This window comes from Gymnoscopelus microlampas (genome assembly GCF_963454915.1).
Source record: "Gymnoscopelus microlampas genome assembly, chromosome: 11".
NCBI lineage: Eukaryota > Metazoa > Chordata > Actinopteri > Myctophiformes > Myctophidae > Gymnoscopelus > Gymnoscopelus microlampas.
The window spans coordinates 26,967,645-26,990,094 of NC_139948.1; the positions used below are offsets into that span (position 1 = coordinate 26,967,645).

Consider the following 22,450-nt stretch of genomic DNA (forward strand, 5'->3'; position numbering starts at 1 on the left):
AGAATTTTGACAAATGTCCACCACAAGCCATGGCGATGACCCCTGATGTAATGACCCCTGGTGTAATGGTAATGTCATTGCTATGTGTTCATAATGTGTGTGTAATGGTAGTGTCATTGCCATATGTTCTCAGTTCCCATTGCCGAGATGCGCTTGATGGACGTGAAACTGGGTCAGCTGGGACCCTGGCTTGGAAGTCGTGATTTCACTCCAAATGGCATCATCGCTGCCCTTCGTAGGGGTAAGTTCGTTTTTGTTTTCTCAAGTAATTATTTAGGTCAAATCTGGAGTGACGGAGACATGACCGAAGAGAGGCTAGAGATGATGGATATTAAGTGATGAATAAGGTTGTGGGCTAGATTCAAACCAAAGATGCCTCATGCCCTTGCTAATGGTGTCGTTATGCGTTACTCTCTCCTTTCAGGCCATGACAGATACAACAACAAGTACATCAACGTGAAGAAGGGAGGCATCGGTGGTGTTGCTATGTTGTTGGTTGGCTACGTGGCTCTCAGCTACCTCTGGGAATATGATCACATTAGTAAGTACACGACCACATCACTCCTCACTTCCTCTACAGCACGGTTAAAACATTAATTTGAACTAGAGCTATTACTGAAACGGCTTCAAAACACGAAAGGTGACCATACGTTTTTTGTCAAGTAGTTGCCTTTTGGTTAAAAACAATTAACTGTTTTGGGTTGTTAGGTTTTCACCTGTCTGAGAATTCTGTTACTTTGTATAATAAGGTTATCTAACGATTTCTTTTCATCTGTCCCATTCTTTCGTCTCCTGCAGAGCATGACCGTTGGAGGAAGTACCACTGATCTCCACCTCCCTCCGTCTACCTTTTTCCAAGGGTTGAACTGTGACCCTTCTTTCCAAAATCTTTGCAGCATTGACCCATCTGTTAAATATGTGCTTGTGCTTGACCAATAAAGAGTACTTAAAAGATTTATTAATGAATATACTGTGGTTGGACTTTGATACTATGGGTTGCAGGTTTTAAGATTTAGAAAACCATTGTTCTCAGTGTCATTAAAGTGCATCTCTGAATTTTAACATTTGTAAATGCTGCAAATATGGCATAATGCCGTCAAGAGAAATAACTAGTCTTCCATATTTAGTAAGACCTCTGCTTTCTGAATAAGCTTAAACTGAGTAGTAACTCCATTGTGGAAACTAATGATAAGACATGAGGGTGGTCAGTCATATTGGGATTTGGTTTACAAAGCAGTAGGTTTAGGGTTATCAATGGCCTTTCACTTGTTTTAGCCAGCGAGTGTCAATGTTTGACACAATTTAAACTACCCCAGGCGTAGAGTTCTGATCGTCTGGCTATGCACGACAAGTAATTGCACTGACTTCACAATATTTCAATTTATATCCATAATGACTGGGACAAATTCTGGGGTCATACTATATTGAAATTATTTACAAACGACACAATTCTTAATAACGGTCATCTCACTTGGTTTTTATTTTACACTGTCGAACAGACTCCATGACAGCATTCATGAACCCATGTGAAATCAAAGTACTTATTTTGGTTCAAAAGTGACATCACAAGACCATATTAAACTTCAGTTTAAGAAGCAGAGGGGTCTCCTATCACCCTTGTTCTGAGATGCTTTATGCAAATGAGCACCAGTTATTGGCATTTTCCTACGGGTCCATGTATCGTACAGAATGCTATAGAACAGATCTGCAATAAGATATAGAAAATGTTACTTTCACTGTTCAAGTCATTCAACTCAAGGCCACACAGGAAGTGTACTCTGTCCATTCTGTGCCGTCATTGCTAAATCATCCGAGTCTTGAGCAGACAACAGATGCCTGTATCTACATAATGATGCAGAAGTGGGAAAAAAATAGGTGTGCTTCAGCCATTACAACTCGCAAGTTGTGCAGTGGCTTCCCCTCATTGTATTCTTCATCCGGTCTTCATCACCTCTGCTCAGATCAGACGATAAGACCACATCATAGATGTGTGGGCTTCAAGGTTGAAGGCTACTGTCCACTCAGGAACGCAAGGTGGCCCTTGGTGCATTTGTTGGCATAATGACCCTTCTCACCACACTATAGAGGGTGTGCATGGGGGAAGAAGAGAGAGAGGTTGGCTGATGTTAGCATCTGCATAAATAGCATAGAATGTACAGTCATAAAAAGCCCATGGCTGAATTTAAATGTGTTAATTCCCACTAAGTAAAAAAAAAAGTCCTTTGCATATGCCAATGTAAAGCCTGATTTATACTTGGTTGCGTGACGTGTTGATCTGCTATTTCCGATTCGCAAACCAAGCATACTGTAAATCTGTCAACCTCATAGATGTGTCCCAACATTTGTGTGTTCTTTATTACCGGTATACGTATGTGGGTGTCTGTATCCCTTCAGTGTGCGTTTGAGTGGTTGAGCACACGCAACTTTGTGTGCAAGATAAATTGTCTGTGTGTCTTTTTGTACAGACAGACCAATGGACAGGAATAAACCTAAATCAAACCTCTCGAGTGAAACATTTACAGGCCAAGTCCCAATCTGTGATTTGCAAAACGGCGTGAAAAGGATTCCCCTTTACTAGTGCTGAACAATAAGCACAATGTGTAAAATTATTATGTTTACATATTATCTGTCTAAATGTATGTTCCCGCTGTTCTACATACAGCCAACCAGTTAAAGAAGTTTAAGGCTTTTAGCTTTGCATTCATGAAATATCCAAGACCATTAGGTTTATGGAAGATGCTTCTGACACATGTATTCTATTGCTAGTTCGACCAATTCTAATACTCTTCAATCTTAATATAAATTGTAGATCTATTATTACTGTAGGGCTTGACTTTAACAACCACATGCTTTGTTTAGGGTTATGCCTGATTTACACTTTGTCGTGTGCTACGTATTGCACTGAAAATAGCCACTCTATAAGCTCATAACACATCGCAGCTTGTAGATCAGCTATTTTCAGTGTGCGACACCGGCACGCAAACAAGTATAAATCATCCTTTAGAGAAAGCCAAGAGAAGGAAATGTTGACTGTATGGAATCCAGATGACTGAAATCAGTCGTGGCGACTGAGAACTTTAATCCATCAGTTTGTGTCTAAAGACAAATGGCCAGATGTCTCACCTTGTAGCAGGTGACCTGGTCCAATGGGCGGGGTCCTCTGTTGCCTCCCATGTTGTTGTGTTGCATGGGGGGACCTGTGTTACTGTGGTACTGTGGCCGCTGGTAATGACCTGGGCCTGGGCCAGGACTTGAATTGGTCAACTGGATCAGAGACAAGGACGAGCGACCAATCGTTGGCACAGGCTGAAAAGGGAAACAGTAAGAAATTTAAAAATAATGCTTTGTCTTGTTTGTGTTGTTACTATTCATGAATATATCGTAATATACAATCACATTTAGGCTAAGCTTAACGTGTGTGTGTGTGTGTGTGTGCATGTCTTTCAAACCTTGTTCTGGTGTTGGTGGAGTGGCTGTCCAATTAGAGGAGGTTGGTCATTGGCTCCCATGGGCAATTCAAAACGGGGACTGTAAAAAATATATAAACTATTATTCCACAAACACAGCACATCTGTGGTTTTATGTTTAAGATCAAGTCTCTGATCACATATATTACCACTGACATGGGTATATTTATTACAATAATCATGGGCAGTGACTTCACGATAACATCCTCCAAATTTTGTTAAAATGTTATTTCTGTGGTGGCCAAAACATTAAAAAGGATAAACTTACTGCATAAATTTACAGGATTTTCCTTCTGGACAGAAGCCCACCAAGTAGTTCATACAGATCACTCTTCTGGTGTGTCTGTGTCTGCAGTCGGGGCCTGAGACAGAGAACATTATGGATATAAAAAATAAAGATACCTTAAATGCGGAAAAGAGGCTCTTTATCATATCAGAACTGTGTTCCAATTCCAGCATCACTGCAGTAGTTCTCTGGACCTACCGTGTTTGCAGAATCCTCGGTCGTACCAGGGACAGTCTTTAATTTTGGACTCGGGGTCGATGTGCAAGAATGGACACTCTTTGTTACTACACTCACCTGGAAGAGTGTAACAGATAAACACACAGAATCAGTGCTACCACATATGACTTTGATAGCTGACAGAGACTGTGTTGTAAGGGCATTAATTTCACTTGTGTAAGTGAAATTAATAACAATAACAACAAGCAGCTCATATCTGCTACGTTTAAGATTCAAATCTAATTATAAGATGTAAAAATCAAGTGTATATAATAATGCATCAGCCATATACATATATATTAGAAGTGTAAAAATTCAACAATGTATTGTGACGCATTGATCCTAAGGAAAGGTAGCGACTCAACTACAGAATTTCTTTTTTCTCAAGCTATTTTCAAATCCTGATTCCATTGCTCTGCCAACTCTGAGTCATTGCATCACAGAACATGTTTGTTGCTGTCTACAACTTGACCAAAAGGACTTAATCACAATTGAAATAATTCTGTATTGAAATTGAGTCGTGTCAAAACAACGGATATGAATCTAACCGTGATGAAAGTAGAGAATGTGTGATGCATTTAATTGTTTCCTAAAGAATCGTAATCGAATCAAAGTGAGGTCAGAGATGTACACTCCTAATATATATTTATATACACAAAAATATGGCTTCTCATTAATGTCCCTTACCAAACTTGGAGTAGAAGTAGCACTCAGGCATCTTGGTCATGTCATACTCGTGGAGAAACTCACACTGGTCTCCCTTCTTACACAGACCTCTGAGCCAGTGCTTACACACAACAGTCTTTTCTCCGCTGATGTGACGGAATGGACACATCCCACCTGGATGTAGAGACGACCAGATGAGTTTACAAAGAAAAACGAGAAATACCTATTTTTTTTAAATGCATGTAGAAAATAAATACAGGCCTAAACTATGTAACCGTCAAGAGCTGTACCATTTCCACATGTCAGATATTTCAGCACTATATTTGTTCAGTGACCAGATGTTACCCCTCCAGCACCCCCATTTATTTGATTGGCACAATAATCTTTATGTGGTTAGTTACATTAAACTCTTTGGAACTTACATGTCTTTTTATGAGAAGCTGCACGCCCCTTTCTACCAATCGGTGTAAAAAGTTCATTAGTAATTCTGTGCCCTATGAACCAATTTTTCTGAAAGTTCAAGTGTGAGGTGATCATAACCGTGGAGATGATCTAGTAACAGACAGACAAATGAAATAGAGCATAAACTGTCCAATTCCATTGGTAATAATACCCTGATGGGTTAGGATTTCCTGGATGTGGACCATAGGTGTTTAACTTTTTTGTCTATATTTTTGTTGTAGTGGGGATTTTGGTATTGAAACCAGGGAAAATTTGGTCCAAATATCAGTTTCTCAGTTGTTAATGATGTTGAGCATGTAAACTGCAGTAGCAGCAAGTAGCTACCCTTTTTTTGAATTAATTGTCTATTGCTGAAAACATTGTAAATGCATTTTGAGCTACAAGAAAGGTGCCATTAAACCAAAGTACTGTATATCTTTGATAATATGTGATTGTTGTGTATTTAAAATACACTCTTAATTGGATCCATGCATTATAACGTGAGAGAATTGTGCTGCAATCGCACTATATATTGTCCCTGAAGGTCTGGGGGATGGATAACAAATTGAAAAATGAGGAACTTTTACTTCAAAATAATGATAGAGAACTATATAAATACTGTTGAATATCGGTGTGAGAAGCATTAAGAAAACATCAAAAACAGAATTGCAAGTTTCGAGGCTGTAGAAATTCTTTTATTACCTTTCATACAGGCTGCCCTCATGAAAAACTCACAGACAGCAGCGCCAGACTCTGTAGGAGAGAGTATAGAGAATATAATATTACATTATCAACAATGCAATCTGGGGCTGACAGATTCCTTGGACAGTAAATTGTGTGTACACACACTGACAGTCAAATACTCAGTGTAATTTATCCATTTGGAACTGTTAGTCTACAAAATGTAACCAAATGGACCCGGGTCCATGTGGTTACATTTGTAGATTCTCACAGTTAAATTAGCAGAGGACTTTTACTACCGTTGTATACAGTTGCATTCATCAACCTCAACTTTATTGATGTAAATACTGGTGTAAAGTAACTAAGTACATTTACTCAAGTACTGTGCTTAAGTACAATTTGAGGTACTTACACATACAATACAAGGAGTATTTCCAGTTTTCAGTACTTTTTACTTCTACTCCACTACATCTCAGAGGCAAATATTGTACCTTTTCTCCACTACCAGGATTTGAAAACTTTAGTTACTTTGTAGATTTTGATTATTATTACAAGACATACATTAACCACTTCAGCCCTATATACATTTCAGCCATTTGAAAATAGCCGATCTATAAGCTCACAATGCGTCGCATAACTGGTAGATCTGCTATTTTCAAAAGATATTTATACATTTGAAAACTCGTGAAATGGAAAATCTGCACAATGAGTACTTTATTCTTTTGGTACTTCTAACTACATTTTGATACCAATACACCAATACCTTTACTCAAGTAAATTTTGAATTCCGGACGTTTACTTGCAACAGAGTATGTCTAACACTGCAGTATCGATACTTCTACTTAAGTAAAAGATGTGACTACTTTTTTCCACCACTGAATGTAAACACCATGCTGTTGTCAAATTAGCCGCAGGTAGCATTTTTAGCTGCTAGCAGCAGCTATAGCATCGCACTTACTGTCCATCCCGGGGAACGGGAGGGGTTGAGCGCCCAGCTGCTGTTCCACGGCGATTTCCAGGTCGAACTTGATGTGATCCACCGTGGCGAGCAGCTCCTGCATGTCTGCAGCTTCACTGGACCCACACGCACCAAGAACAAACCTGCTAGCCTAACGCTTAGCTGCTAACTGAACCCAACGTAATGCTAGCCGCTGGATCTAGGAGCTAACAGTGCTAGCCGCTGTAACGTTAGCATCCATGTAAACCAACTATGCGACCTGGAAGGCAAATGGAGATGTAATGTAGGTGTGTCGTTTCGATATTAAAAGAAGGTTGTTGTTGTTGTTCACGATGAACTTCTGCTGCTGCTGATGCTGCCGAGTGAAGCGCGCAAGGAATCAGATTAACCTTTGACCTGATGGCCCAGGCATGAGCAGTCGATCATCGTTGCAAGGAACATTATTTACCGGCCTAGCGGTCCGGGCACCTAGGCTCCAATGTAGCCTGACAGTAGTGACAGTGCGTCGCGGGTTCGAGTCCCATTCCCGTTCCCGACGATTTTTCCTGCATGTCTCTCTATCTCTCCCTGTTTCCTGTCCATCTCCACTATATCTGTAAATAAGGTAGGTATAAAATTCCCCCCAAAAAATAACAAAAAAGTAATTATGTTATATTATTCAGCAGTGGTGGCCTAAAGGTTAGAGGAGCGCCCTCGTTGCCGGAAGGTTGCCGGTTCAAATCCCCGGACCGGCAGGAAAAATCTGGGTGGGGAAGTGAATGTTCACCACTTCCCCAACACCACTGAAGTGCCCTTGAGCAAGGCACTGAACCCCAACTGCTCCAGTGGAGCTGCGTAGTGGCCAACAGTATAAGACTGTGGTTGTACTAGTCAGCTCCCAGGTTTTAATGTGTCTGTCTGTCTGTGTGTTTCTATGTGCAGGGCGTTGCTGAAAATGAGCACTTGTGCTCAGCTACTACCCTGGGTAAATAAAGAACAAAAAAAAAAACAAAAAAAAAAAAAAAATTCTTTTACATAATATAGTTTTATTTTGTGCCAGATCTCAATACGCGGTAATTTATTTTTTTAAATATCTTTTCCCTTTATATGTAGGAAAGAAAATAAAGCAAAACATTAACATTCACCTAGACATTTAAAATCCATTGAATCGTTTATACAATCTAACAAAATCAAAAGCTAAAAGGAATGGTTATGATTTGAATAATAGTTTATTGCCCATAGGCTACATTTCCCATAATAGTTTACAGGAGATTTAATAACAATTGCTCAACTTGATCACAGTATAGTTTATCTGTACTATAGGTATGCATGTCAATCCAAAGTGTAATACTGACATGACCTTTGCAAAAACATGTGTTACCTCTTTTACCGTGTTAGTAATGGTGTATTTGTTTGGGTTGTAGGCTACTTTCACTCTCCAATCTCATTGTCCTTGGCGCTAAGGCCAATTATTTTTTAATGTATTTTACCAATTAAAGAAAAGGGACTTGTTGCATTTAGCCTACTTTAATATTCAACAAGAACATAGAACAAATACAGTTGAATGGCATTTGGTCATATTCTGAACAGAATAAGCATACACAGCAGTGAACACATAAGTATACCACTTAAATTACAAGTTTTACTTACATAATTAAAGCCAGTGTTAAAGCTTGAACTTAATCAGAACAGTGAAGTGCAACGGTAGCCAAAACAGCAAATGCATTTGAGCAGTGTACACATTTAAGAGTTTAAGTTGACACATTTCAGTAACACCTCTTTTGTCTGGATTCAAGAATGACAAATGACTGATCCTGAATTCACCCCACAAGCAATCTTTAAAGAGACATCATTTTCCAAAAACAGAATTATCATACACACATAATTTTAAATAAAGCGATATCGGTTACAAACTTCATAAACTGAATACCCACAGATGTACAGTATGGAAGTCAAGAGGAATTGTGTTGATTTCAGCTTTGACAGTGGATGTGCACAGTCACAAACAAAAATGTCATATCAATGAGCATTCAAAAGCAGCTATCAGTCTTAATCATTATTAAAACATTCACATCTATTACAGCTCAGGTAGGCCGGGCATCGGGAATTGTCCTGCAAAGGCTTCCACCTCTGTCCTGATCTCAGCTACTCGTTGCTTGAACTTCTCTCCCTGGGCCAGAGCCTCTTTGAAGTCCTTCAGAGAGGCCTTCGGTTCCAGGCTTGCCTGGATTTCCAGTGTCAGCTCAATACCTGGAGGACAGGGGTGTAGCAAACAGGGTTACGGATATAGAAAAGATGCAATACATGCATTTAGAATAAGATAAAATGTTAATGATCTATGCTAAATAAGCAAACAGTACCTTAGGGGGGAAACCTTGCTACCTTGATGCACCCAAGGTAGCAAAAGCCATGATAAAATAAATACGTTTCTGTCACCTGAAGTGACTGTTCTTCACAAATATTTATTTTGTCAGTAACATGCCCTATGGACCCAATAGAAGTACAAAAATATTAATGGTGAAGCAAATTGACCGTCCCTTCAAATGGCAAAAATGTACCTCTGTGGATGAATTCTGCCACCTTTTTGAAGTCCTCCTCCACCAGGCCTCTAGAGGTCAGTGCAGGAGAGCCAAACCTAAGACCACTGGGGCGCAAAGCACTCTTATCACCTGGAAAGAGAGAGACAGACACAATACATGATTAGACCAGTCATATATAAAAACAAATAACAGATACACACAAGGGACTATAGAGAGCGGGCGTAGGGAGGAGCCAGGGAGGAGCCTAAGTCCCTGGAGCCCAGAAGCCCCTAGTTCCGATGGCCATCTTGGATAACCAGCTGATAACAGCTTGTATCAACAACAACATTGACAGTTACTCACAACATGTCCTGAACGCACAGTCTACAACAAATGTATTGGTAAAGGACAGAAGATGGACCGGGCAATGCGTGACAGAGACATACCATGCAGAGAGAAGCTGAGCGCGGACGCAAAGGCACGCTACCTGGAAAAAAATTCAAACTAGCTAGTAGCTACATACTCAAGGACATTAAGGGTGGTATTATATAGAAAACAGTTCTTGCCAAAACAGTCCATTTGGCCATAAACGCAACTGGAATTTCACAAAAAACAAAGCTCACAACGCACCCAGCTTCAACGCATTGCAAGCTTGTAGATCTGCCATTTTTGGTGTACAATATCATTGTATGAACGAGCATAAATGAGGCATTACTCTCTCTTTCTCTCACACATACACACTCACTCTCTCTCAAAAACACACCGAAAGTGATGAGTGTATCCTGCGTCCAGCTTTTTTTTGTGAGAAAATTGGCAAGATGCGATTGGCAACAATAACAGATTTAAAACAACACATACATGTTTTTGAGTCAGTATTTGGTGAAAAATGCATAGGCTATTAATGCAAATATATAGACTACCAGTGCTATCATCGTGTGTGTGTGTGTGTGTGTGTGTGTGTGTGTGTGTGTGTGTGTGTGTGTGTGTGTGTGTGTGTGTGTGTGTGTTGTAGTGAGGAAAAGGAGATCTAGCCAACAAGAGAAATAAAGTGAAACTATGGAATCAAGTGAGTTTTGTCACTTTTGAAATATCTTGTCTAAATGTGTTTCGTAACTTGAGGACCCCCTTGAAAACCAGATGGTACATCTCAAGGGGTAATTATACCCCCCAATAAATAATTTCAGAGCAATTGATCTTTTTGACAACAGATAACGTTAACATGCACTTGGGGGCGCCGATGGCCAAGTGATTGAGGCGCGTACCACATAGGCTTTGATGCCTGACAGTGTGTCCCAGGCTCCATTCCCACTGCGGATTTGTCACTCCCCGACTCTCTCCCTGTTACCAGTCTCTCACCACTGTACAATCAAAATAAAGGCAAAAAGCCTTTGCACAATGTAAAGTGCTTTGGATAAAGGCACATAAAGGAAATGCTGAATATTTATGGCAAAGTTGCTTCTGCACTCACATGACCAGAAATCACACACTGACCTGGGCAAGTGTTCTTATTACAGGCGATGGCGCAGGCTTCAAGAACCTTCTCAGCACGTCCTCCATCGCTTCCCTTGTTACGCAGGTCCAGCAAAATCAGGTGGTTGTCTGAACCATCTACAGGAGAATAAGAGTTTTTCAAGCAGATTGTCAACAATCTGTATCTTGGCAAAGCTTTTATTACACATTTATTCTTAAGCCTTCACAGAGCGGTGCCATTTCTGTTACCTGTGACAATCTTGTAGCCATGGTCAATGAGGCTCTTGGACATAGCTTTGCAGTTGGCCAGAACCTGCAACTGGTACGCCTTGAACTCTGGGGTCATGGCCTGCTTGAGGGCTACTGCCACACCTGTGTTCACACACACACACACACACACACACACACACACACACACACACACACACACACACACACACACACACACACACACACACACACACACACACACACACACACACACACACACACACACACACACACACACACACACACACACACACACACACACACACACACACAGTTAAAAATCAGGACACATTGGCTGCATAATTGTCGATACCAAGAAAAAAAGTTTTTTTTTTTTAAATAAAAAAGTTAAATAATGGCTGCTTTATCAGCCTGACCGATATACTGGTCTGGCCCTAATCTATATCTATCTCAGGACAAAGCCATATAGGGGGGGATACAAGATGTGGTGTACACTTCAGTGGAAACAGAGTACTTTTTAAAGAGATAAAAGTGATTTTCTTTTTTGTCTTGTATTTTGTCTGTTTTGTGGTTTGTAGTTATTGGTTTAAGAATGTCCTTGTAATGTCTATTGTATGTCTTGTCAAAAAAATGTTTGCATCACATGTTGAAAGAAATGTATTTGTTTGTTTGTCCATAAAAGAAAATAAAGTACAAATCATTAAAAAAAAGAGATAAAAGTGAGTAATGAATGGCATGAGAACAAGTGTTCATGTGTACCTGCAATGGCATGGTTGTGAGGTCCCCCCTGCAGACCAGGGAACACAGCCTGGTTGATCAGAGACTCCAGGTTGTACAGAGTCTCCTTCCCCTTGGCATCCACACTACGCACTCCTGGAGGACACAACAAACACATGCTGTTTACAGCACATATGTTTGTTTTTGTTTTCAAACTGTTTATATGATGTTTTGCATAATAGTGTATATTTGTCATTAAATGGGTCGATGAATTGAGTACAAAGCACCCCAATGGAAACAAGCCATTCTTGGGTGTAAAATCCTCTTAGCAGACCTTGTATTGAACTGTACTTTCTTGTGCTTTTGTTTTGCAAGTATTCAATCAATCAAACATAGGATGAAAACACTGTTGTTCCACTCAGTGCAGAGCATGTTACAGATATTGGAATGGGGAGTAAATAAGGGTCATGGTTCAGCTATGAATTAAAAATTCCACACACACGCACGCACGCACACACGCACACGCAAAAAGTAGAATTAAGGGAGTCTGTGTTGGGAGAAAAAAATGTGGAGAAATACAACGAACAATGAATTATTATTACATTGTGGTATTGTCTTCCTCTCATCTCTACCTTTTCTGTAGAAAATGACCCCGGAACGGCAGCCTCGCAATGTCTTGTGCGTTGTCGTGGTAACAATATCACAGTACTCAAAGGGTGAGGGTATGACGCCAGCAGCCACCAGTCCACTGATGTGAGCCATGTCGGCCATTAGGTATGCTCCATTCTCATCGGCGATCCGCCTCATACGGGCGTAGTCTAGGTTACGGGAGTAACAGCTGGTTCCTAAAAACGTAATAGAGGAAAAGGAGAATCAGGTTCAGTCCTGTAATTTTTTTAATAAACCAGTTTTTGAAACATCACTCAGTATAGGGGTTTTCAACTGATTGTGAACAACAAAAGGTTTGAAATGGCTTGAAATTAAAAGGTGGGATGGGGTGGCCGGTGAAGATTGCTTGAAATAGGCTGAATCAGAGCTCAAAAAAGGTTAAGAACCACTGATCTATTCCTATCCCACGTCACCCTTATTCTGTTCTCGTACTTTATCCAACCTTCTATATTCTTTTAGGTGGACTTTCTTGACCTCCCACTTCCCGGTAACTGACTACATGGACACATCGTCTTACTTGTAGGTCACCAGGTTTGTCAAAAAGTGGTCCATGGACCACTAGTGGTCTATGGCACGATAACAGGTGGTCCATGTCTGTCTCTCCTTGGTTATATTGGTGGACAGGGACAGAGTCTCATGTCATATTCTGTCTCCAGCCTTGCCCAGTACATACTGTATTCTTCAGCAATGCCAGTGTGGAAATATCACTCACAGAGATTACAAAATGTTGCTTTTACTGTACACTCTGGAAATTCTGCCTCACAACTAACCAGAACTTCACAAGGGACTGTGCTTCATACATGTGCCTCTTGAAAAAGTCTGTGTGAACATGTCATTGTCCTTGTAGTACTTTTGGAATTGAAGCATAAGCCTCCTCAAATGACAAGTTTCTCCAAAATAAAACAATGAAAGAAAAGTAGAAAAAAATCTTAACTTTTCTACATTACTGAATGAATGGTCAGGGACCACATGCAATACCTTCACATACCGCGGACCACCAGTTGAAAACCTCTGCTCTAGTATTAAAAAAACATTTAGATTTTCGTTGCCTAGCTAGTAGCTGTCTAAAGTAACATTGTTAGGGGAGGGGCAGAGAGCAGCATCCAGTTGCGTTGGGGGAGGAGTAACCTTAGTTAAATGGTGGTTTTGTGCAAACGTTTTGCTGTTGAAATAATGATGATAACAAGGTTTAAACATAAGGTCACTCAAATAGCCAATTTCTGAACATTAGTGTATTCTGTACCAACACAAGGCTTGATAAGAAGAATGTTACCAAGTATTATCTTTCTGATGATCAGGTTCTACAGTACATCACGTAATTTATCCACGCAGCCTAAAAACAGCTATTGTCAGGCCTCTGATGAAGAAAAGCAAGTTTTAACTGCTCTGTGCTTGGCAGTAGCGTCCCCAGGAATTACATTTAGGGCAGGCGAGATTGTTTTTTGCTCAGTTCAAAGCTTGTTGGATGCGTGACTTTGAGGACATTAATGACACTTTTGGGGTCATTTGGGTTTTCTAGGGGAGGCGAGATCTTAGTTGGGCAGGCGACCGCCTGTCCTGCCTCTACAGTGGGTATGCCACTGGTGCTTGGTAACGAGAGTTATGGGAGTTATGAGACCTAATCATTCTCTACTATTGCCTTAGACCACAGTATCTCCATACAAATAATCTTAATGAGGCACTAGATATCAGTCTGGAGTTCCTGCGTGCATTGCACTGAGACAGCACTCCTTAAAGTGTTCATTGACCTCTCAACAGTATATTCCCCTCATTAAACATACTGAAACCACAAAGAAGAAATAATCCAATGATGGAGTTGTAGTTGTGGATTCTGGTCTCTCTGGGCCCTTTTTTGCACGTCTTGAATACCAGGTCTTATGACTTGAAAATGATACGTACATGAAAATGTACGTATATTCTGTTTACTAAAGAGCTGGAGAGACCCCTGTGACCGAACAAACGCTCTGTAGCAATGATTACTATAAGAATATAGTACTTTAACCTTTTCAACAAAAAATAAATAAATACCCCAAAATATCACTTATACGCACAAAATAGGGCCCTCTGACTTAATACCAAAACGTATTCAAAATCCTTGGATTAGATCGTAGATCCTCAGACTGAGAAATCCAAGGATGCTGCTGAAGCTAAGCTGTGACTCGATTGTATACATGTTGTAAAGTAAATGCAATAATCTTCATATCTTCCAAGAGAAATATGGATTAAAGGTGTCATGTTGAAAAATATAGCGAAGATGGACTGGAATCCGACAGGGGGAAATCATCATCATCACTGGCAATTGAATTCCTCATATACCTAAGAATGTAGTACATATCGAAAGGTATATTCATTCTGCCAGATTCGGACAGAAAAGAAAGATGTTCTCCGTGCAACACAGAATTAATGACAATGAGAAATGACACCGTCACACGTATATAAAGTACATGTCGTGTGTGTGTGTGTGTGTGTGTGTGTGTGTGTGTGTGTGTGTGTGTGTGTGTGTGTGTGTGTGTGTGTGTGTGTGTGTGTGTGTGTGTGTGTGTGTGTGTGTGTGTGTGTGTGTGTGTGTGTGTGTGTGTGTGTGTGTGTGTGTGTGTGTGTGTGTGTGTGTGTGTGTATACTGGACCTGCAATGATTAGTTTGGGGTGGAACAGCCGTGCGTTGTCCTGCAGTTTGTCATAGTCAATGTAGCCAGTTTCTGGATTCACCTGCAAACACATCACCTCATACAGTCAACACTAGCAAATACTGAACACAAACATAATGGTAATAGCACAACCGATACTGATCTTAAGTTAGTCTAATAAAAGGCCCTGCTGGACGGCTGCGTAGCAGTCCAGGCACCTAGGCTGGTAATCCCGACAACCTTTGCTGCGTGTCACTCCCCTTCTCTCTCCCCCTATTTCCTGTCAGTCTACTGTGATCTATTAATAAAAAGGCATAAAAAGCCAAAACAATATCTTTAAAATTAAAAATAACAGGCCCTGCAAAATTAGGTGGGGTTACACAAAATGTCCAGTTTCAAACTGCAGGCAATGGATTCACGAGTGAAGAAAAAAAACATCAAATGCAAAGTTATAAACAATGTATTGACATGTGCTTGGTCGGTCCAGCAAATAGTGCACAGACCACACGCTCATTCGCAAGGAACCTAGTTTGAAACCGACTCCTGTCATGCATGTCTGCCTTTCGCTCTGAGCTTAGTGTCCTGTCTTTCTACACTCTAATAAAGAAAAAAAGGGCAAAAGATAACCTTAAAAAACACAATAGTGTTATTCAAGGACACTCACACAAATTTATGAGAGCTGTAAAGAACATCTGAGATAACGGTGTGATAATCCTCTTACATTAGTCAAATGTCATTACGATAACATTGTTACAAAAAAGGCCACAAAGATTTGATCCTATCTTTAATCTGTAGGGTACAATTACCACTGTATGATATTCATGTACAATAAGTATTGTTGTTATTTACAATAAATAAATACACTATATTTCAGGAATGCATAAATTATGTCCGTGTGTACCTTGTAAGGCATAGACTCGAAGAAGATGGACGTGGCTGAAATTTTCTTCTTCTCAGTCATAAAACCATGGGTCAAATGTCCTCCATCTGGAAGGTCCAAGCCCATGATCCTGCCATGAGGCTCAACCATGGCCGTGTAGACTGCAAAGTTAGCAGGGGACCCTGTAGGAGAATCAGCAAGGCATGTGAGCCAATGTTCCATCAAATTAGCTTTGTTTGTCTTCAGCAGCTACTGATTGACACCAGTCATTTAGCTCAGTGGTTCTCAAAGTGGGGTCCGGGGAGCTCCAAGAGTCCTTAAGGGGGTTCCAGGGGGTCCCCAGCTAAATTTGTTAATACGTTGGCTATTCAAAGATAGCAGATATACAAGCTCACAGCGGGCCACTTCGAACCGTGCTTGTTTGTTTTTTTTATCTTGAAAGTATTGAGACATTTTTTGGACAGATCTTTAACACAGAACACATTTTCAGATTGGGATTTGCAGCCAAATACATATTTGGGGACACCTCTACAACTCTCCCTATTTCCACTGAAAACACTTCTCCTATTACATTATTTTGTACAACTGCCGACACTCGTTAAAGGACACTTTCGCGGTGAGATCACTTGAATTAACCTGTGCTATTGAGCCTACTGCATGTGGAACACGTATCTCATGCTAGAAACAGACACACGCGTGTGCGTGCACACACATCATATACAAGTGGCTACACAGCTTTTTATGTTTTTACATAAATGAATGCCCAACTTCGACATACATTTCACTATTTTAAAATGTTTTTCAAATAATAGTGAAAATGAACAAGGAACAGTGCCCCTGGGCACAGATAATGCACGTTACCACTAGTATACCATTTGTACCGTTTCCATAAACATCTTAGCAACATAGTTTAGATTGGGGATCATCAAAATGTCTAAAAATAAGTAATAATAATAATCAAAATGATTTAGTTCTGCACAAGCATATTAGCATGCAAATATTTTCACTGGCATGTGTATTGCCCATATTCACACAGCAGCCATTTCATAAGAAAGTAAAAAGCACCAACATTTCATACAGTACCTGAGTATGGCTGTACATTGACGCCCCACTTGTCAGAGTCTAGACAGTAGGCCTCCAGGGCTCTCTTCTGGCACAGCCTCTCCAGTTCATCTACATGTTCTGTACCACCATAGTATCTGGACATACCCAGTCACACATGCAATTTGTCAGACACATACTAATCTACAATTACAAAAAACATGAATGATCTTTTTGCTGTTACTTTACATTGATTTGCTAGTGTGTGTGAGACAGACTGTGTGTTGTATATACAGTATAGTCTAGATGTTTGCCTTTTTATCTTACTGTTGTTTATCACTGTTACTATGCTATGCTGCTGCAATGTCTGAGGAGCTGGACAAAAGTAATTTTTACTCTTATATACCTTTAGACTTAACAAAGAAACCGTGAACAAAAATGTAGTGACATCATTTGAGCTCACATTCTGTGGTATCTATCATTTCAGAGGAAAATACTGTATTTTTTCCTTTTCCCCCCCAATCTTTCTAGATGTATGACTCTGCCTCTTCTGCATGAGGTGGCCAGATGATTTACTATACATGTACACTACACATCAGCCCCAACCAGACCTAAAGAGTTATACTTAGTTGAGTGTGGGTGTCACTGTGTTGCACAACAAACCATAAATCAGGCTAAATTAGTATTACATGTTCATGTTCCTTATATGCAATGGACAAGCTAGATGGGGACTGCATTCAGTATGTACTGTACAAAAATACCTCTGTCCAGGGTATCCCTCAGAATACTTGTTGTTCATGCATGAACCCAGAGCTTCTAGAACGGCCCTGCTGGTGAAGTTCTCGGAAGCAATGAGCTCCAGCCCATATGTCTGTCTGTGCTTCTCCTTCTTAATGATGGCGAATATCTGAGACACATATAAGCAGTTAATGATACACATGAATTGAAATTGAAATAATAGTTTGCTGCGGTTTTTGGGGCACGACACCAGTGCATAACTAATACAAATCTGGCATGTAATCATGGCCTATATACAGTAGCTTGACTTACAACCTTACAGTGTGGTGATAGATTACTTTAAGAGATGGTAAACATGTTAGAGCTGAGGTACACAATACCAATTAGACACTGACAGAGTCGCATACTGTATATCAACGTAAAGAACAAAGTGACTTGACACCGAGTCATCTGGGGGGATATTCAGTTTGCTGAAACTGCAGCCCTGCTTAAGGCAACACACTCTCAATCACTCAGCACAACAAAAACTATACAATGCATAGCTAAAGTGGAAGAAGGTGACGCTTGCAGCTGTCGTTAGCTTGTAGATCTGCACTTTTTGGCAAGGGACACCTTCGTGCAATGGAGTATAAATTAAGGATAACAGGCTGCTTTACAATGCATTAATATAACGTGTTACATACTGTATACTGTATACATATAATATATATATATATTCTGTGACTGCTGGTACTACCCACTGTTTACAGTGTCAAGTTATGCTATGCATGTATTACTGGAAAATGAAATTGTCTCCTTTACAGAAATGTATGTATATTCGTCCCTGAATCGTACAGTATACATGCAGAATATATTCTACATGCACAACATGTGAATGCTTTGCTAAAAAAAACATACCTCTGAATCGTTGATGGCCAGAGGCTCCAACATCATCTTATTATGAGAGTCCCATGTCTCTTTGCTCACATGGCCATTGGTCAAAGACATGTTTGTTTCTCTCTTCTCACGTGCACTGAAAAGTGATGCAGATAGATATATGACATGACAGTTTGAACAGACATGTAGAGGCCGAGTCCACTTTAATAGAGGTCATAATAATGTCTTGATCAAGGGGTCAAATACACAAAAATAATAAATAATTATTATTATTATAATAATTGTGTCTTTAGTTGTTGTTGGGGCATTTGCTACAGTACATTTTCACATAAGTAGAATTTGTCCCCTGCATTTACCCATCCTAACTAGCAGTGGCAGTCATCAGACCTGGAGAGCAGTTAGGGGTTGTGTGTATTGCTCAGGGACAGACAGGGCAGGCCAGGGGGGCAACCGGTGACATTCCAGCCTCTCAACCCAATCATATTCTACAACCACAAGACCTCCCAGAGCAGTATTAACCTAGCCTGGTAAACCATCCCGGTCGTGTGAATGAATTCACATTATCATGCGTCTTCTGCAGACCAGTCTGGCCCCAAGCGCTGGGTGCAGAAAGGCAAGCGTTTTGCAGAAACCAAAAAGTGGACGGGCCAAATCACCGCCTGTCAATCAATCAGGGTCGGGCCCTGAGAGCAGACACTGATTTGCTCTTCCACTTTTTGGTTTCTGCAAAACGTCCACCCAGCACTTGGTGCCAGACCAGTCTGCAGAAGACACATGATAATGTGAATTCACGCGACCGGGATGGTTTACAAGGCTAGTATTAACCAGTTGTATATCTAATTGAAAGGATCAAAGAAAAATAAAACGTATGCCTGTTAAATACATAAGTTACATCCATTCAAAAGTGTCCTTTCAAGGTTTATGTACATAGGCTTTTGGTGATGATGAACATAAAATAATTCCAAGAACATAAAATAATTCCAATACAGGCCTCTTAGCACTGTTCATTAGTATTACTATGTACAAGTACAAGCAGTGAGAGTAATCAAAATGCTACATAATGTGGCTTGGCTTAGCTCTTGTTCACTTTTCACAGAGCACACAATGGCATTGGCTGCTCTGTTGTTTTGACAAACTGAGCCCTGACCTGAACAGACCCAGTTTGGGGGTTACATATAAAAGCAGTCATGTGCACATTGCGCAGCAGCCCCTCTGCTGTTGTAACCCAGCAGCAGTGTTGACAATGTCGCCATCTCATAACCACTGCCACATGACAAAGCTGTTCAACTTTGACCAGGAATCTGACCTATGTAATTTGATAAGAACTTGACCAGCAAATGCTGCCAAAACACAGACATGGTTACTGTGTAACTTACTTGAGTGATATTTGGCATGAGTTCTCAATTCAGTTAAGATAACAAAGCTGACCAAGATATAGCCTACGTTACTGTCCTGTCTAGTCGACTGGACAGATAAAAGCAGTTTTAGGCATATAAAACGGGCAATCCGTTTTTGGCAGACATCACTTTGTCAACAACCATATGCTAACAAAGGTGGACAATAAATCTGGACCTCTGTAGGCCAGTCCTGCATCTGTCAATGCAGTTAACCTTAATGTCCCCCAGTCACTGACCCTGACTTTCATTAACTACTTTGGCCTACTGACATGGAGACGCAGTGGTGTAAAGTAACTAAGTACATTTACTTTACTGTACTGTACTTCAGTACAATTGTGAGGTATTTCTACAAATAAATATTGTACTTTCACTCCACTACAATTATTTGAAAACTTTAGTAACTAGTTACTTTTTAGATTTAGATTATACCGTTTTCAAAAGATTTGTATACATTTTGAAAACTTGAAATGGGACAGTCTGCATAATGAGTAGCCTACTTTTACTTTTGGAACTTCTGAATACCAGACTTTTACTTGTAACGGAGTATTTCTACATTGTGGTATTGATGCTTTTACTCAGTGAGTACTTCTTCCACCACTGGGGAGACGTCTCAGCTGAATCAGTCGTCGCCTGATGACAACTATGAACTATGACAACAATGCAGCTCATGAACATCATTTAAAGGCAGCGTTCAAACATCTCCCGCTAAATAAACATTTGTCTGTGAATGAATGGCGCGGTTCACTTTGCACTAGGGCACGTACTTAGCACAGCTCTGATCTGGATGGACACCGTGGTGGTAATGTGGTATGCTGGCGGGGAGAGCTACGATACGCAATTTGTTATCAGATCAAACACAATATGAAATGATCGTACAGCTTGTAGACAGCAAAATGATTAGTTGGGTGGTTGGTGTCTTGGTGAATCGACACATGGAACCGAGACCCTTTTATAAAAGTCTCGCCTTAGCAGCGTTCCCATAATAACTTGGGTCGTGTCAACATAACGGTTATTATCGCGTAACAAGATAACGGTAATAAGATAATGGAGATACTCACCAACGCCGTTATGGTGCAGCTGCTACTGTCAGCAATAAGAACTTGATGGACTGAAATAGAAAACGAGCCCACGCTTCCCTGTTGTTCAGAACAGCTCTCCTCTCTGGGCAAAGTCCGCCAAACTTACAGCCAATCGAAACAGTAGGGGCGTCTGTCTGTCAACGCCCCTTTTGATGTCGTAGGCCATATTTAACCTTAACCAACCCCATTAACCTACTAAGTCAGTGCCTTACCAAACTCCAGTAGGCCTACTCAAGTTTTTTACTCAAGTAAAAGTGTCAATACTGCAATGTAGAAATACTCTGCTACAAGTAAAAGCCCGGAATTAAAAATGTACTTGAGTAAAAGTACAGAAGTTTTGCTATCAAAATGCACTTAAAGTAGCCTACCAAAAGTAGAAAGTACTCATTATGCAGAATGTCTCATTTCACAAGTTTTAAAATGTAGGCTACTGTATAAAATGTATTAAAATCTTGAAAATAGCAGATCTACAAGCTCACAATGCCCCGCGATGCAAGGCATTGGGAGCTTGTAGATCGGCTATTTTCAAATAGCCAAAATGTATAGGCCTGAAGTGGTTAATGTATGTTTTGTAATGATAATCAAAAGTAACTAAAGTTTTCAAATAAATGTAGTGGAGTAAAAGTACAATATTTGGATCCGAGATGTAGTGGAGTAGAAGTAAAAGTATTGGAAATTGGAAATACCATCTGGTTGGTCAGGTACGCTTTCTATCATTTGTTTATTGTCTCTAACCAGGCATTAATTAGGCTAAGCTCCCTCGAAATGAGTAGCATTGTGCAGGTTAAAGAAATAACTATAATATGAATTGGTTATCAATTATTCTGAGGACTATAAGCATGACTGTGCATTGTGTGCAATTATGCATTGAACAATCAACACATTCCACCATTTATTTTCTGACCTTGTGCTTTGTTCCAAATAAAACATAATAATTATAATGGTTTTAATGTCCTCAATCTGAGTAAAGTATTAACCTGCCAAGGGCAGGTCAATGTTAAGTATTCAGCAGAATTATTTCCTGGACAACCACACCTTAAACACCTCCCATTCTTGCGGTAAATTCTGGTGAAGGCTTTGCAAAGGTTCATGTGTTTGTATCAACCTGAATTATGTATCACGCTTACATAGAAGACATTTAACAATATTGCCCAAAAAAGTATAACATTAAATGAAAGGTGATTTAATTGTAAACTGATTCAGTATACAGATAAGAGGTTGGTCTTGGCTATGAAATACGTTTACAGTAGAGCTTAATTGCCTGGACTAGTACAGGTTCTAGTGACATAAAATATTTCCTGTAGGTCTGTTGAAGAGAGACGTAGGCTACCATCATCATCTTTTAATGAGTGAAAAGGTTTTGTGCCATAAAAACCCAGAACACTAGGGTTAAAGGCAGTTCAAGTTTAGATATTGGTCTGGCCAATACATATTTGATGCTGTTCTAGACTGCTGATTCAAAATTATATAGGGCTATTGTATTTGTACTCACAATTGTACGTTTGTGTGTTCA

General features: G+C 40.1%; 4 protein-coding genes across 5 annotated transcripts in view; 2 read left to right on the forward strand and 2 right to left on the reverse strand.

The window, feature by feature from the left end:
- Positions 1-958, forward strand: part of atp5mf (ATP synthase membrane subunit f) — a 2,206-nt gene extending 1,248 nt beyond the window's left edge. Inside the window, exons 2-4 of the mRNA XM_084071596.1 lie at positions 134-241; positions 425-541; positions 799-958. Coding sequence (XP_083927722.1) covers positions 134-241; positions 425-541; positions 799-827 — 254 coding nt within the window. The 3' untranslated portion in view covers positions 828-958. The remainder of the gene's footprint in view (positions 1-133; positions 242-424; positions 542-798) is intronic.
- bud31 (BUD31 homolog) overlaps positions 1-22,450 on the forward strand; it is a 65,537-nt gene that overhangs the window by 25,062 nt on the left and 18,025 nt on the right. The gene's annotated exons all lie outside the window — the stretch shown is intronic.
- Positions 1,450-7,093, reverse strand: cpsf4 (cleavage and polyadenylation specific factor 4). The gene is made up of 8 exons (XM_084072610.1): positions 6,716-7,093; positions 5,779-5,829; positions 4,657-4,809; positions 3,952-4,047; positions 3,736-3,829; positions 3,450-3,528; positions 3,124-3,306; positions 1,450-2,079 (listed from the first exon to the last, which is right to left on the reverse strand). The coding sequence occupies exons 1-8, from the start codon at positions 6,816-6,818 to the stop codon at positions 2,011-2,013; spliced, it is 828 nt and encodes a 275-aa protein (XP_083928736.1). The 5' UTR covers positions 6,819-7,093; the 3' UTR covers positions 1,450-2,010.
- On the reverse strand, positions 8,212-21,020 carry LOC311056455 (serine hydroxymethyltransferase, cytosolic-like). Of its 2 annotated transcripts, none has more exons than XM_084073073.1 (12): positions 20,917-21,020; positions 18,483-18,597; positions 17,609-17,754; positions 16,890-17,005; positions 15,828-15,988; positions 14,927-15,008; positions 12,264-12,476; positions 11,674-11,787; positions 10,933-11,055; positions 10,705-10,821; positions 9,253-9,363; positions 8,212-8,944 (listed from the first exon to the last, which is right to left on the reverse strand). In XM_084073073.1, exons 2-12 carry the CDS (start codon positions 18,570-18,572, stop codon positions 8,772-8,774), a joined length of 1,446 nt encoding a protein of 481 aa, XP_083929199.1. In that variant the 5' UTR covers positions 18,573-18,597; positions 20,917-21,020; the 3' UTR covers positions 8,212-8,771. The 2 variants fall into 2 exon arrangements, with proteins under 2 accessions (XP_083929199.1, XP_083929200.1); XM_084073074.1 differs by lacking the exon at positions 20,917-21,020 and adding an exon at positions 18,818-18,821.

Bases quoted from the DNA above. Each gene is read 5' to 3' on its own strand.
- cpsf4 (XM_084072610.1), bottom strand. From the start codon at position 6,818: ATGCAGGAGCTGCTCGCCACGGTGGATCACATCAAGTTCGACCTGGAA. The intron at 4,810-5,778 runs GTAATAAAAGAA...CTCTACATCCAG, and splicing joins GAGGGCAGCCTGTATGAAAG to GTGGGATGTGTCCATTCCGT. The intron at 3,830-3,951 runs GTAGGTCCAGAG...TCTCTGTCTCAG, and splicing joins CCGAGGATTCTGCAAACACG to GCCCCGACTGCAGACACAGA.
- LOC311056455 (XM_084073073.1), bottom strand. From the start codon at position 18,572: ATGTCTTTGACCAATGGCCATGTGAGCAAAGAGACATGGGACTCTCAT. The intron at 12,477-14,926 runs GTCCAGTATACA...TTACGTTTTTAG, and splicing joins CCCCAAACTAATCATTGCAG to GAACCAGCTGTTACTCCCGT. The intron at 10,822-10,932 runs GTAACAGAAATG...ATTCTCCTGTAG, and splicing joins TGGCTACAAGATTGTCACAG to ATGGTTCAGACAACCACCTG.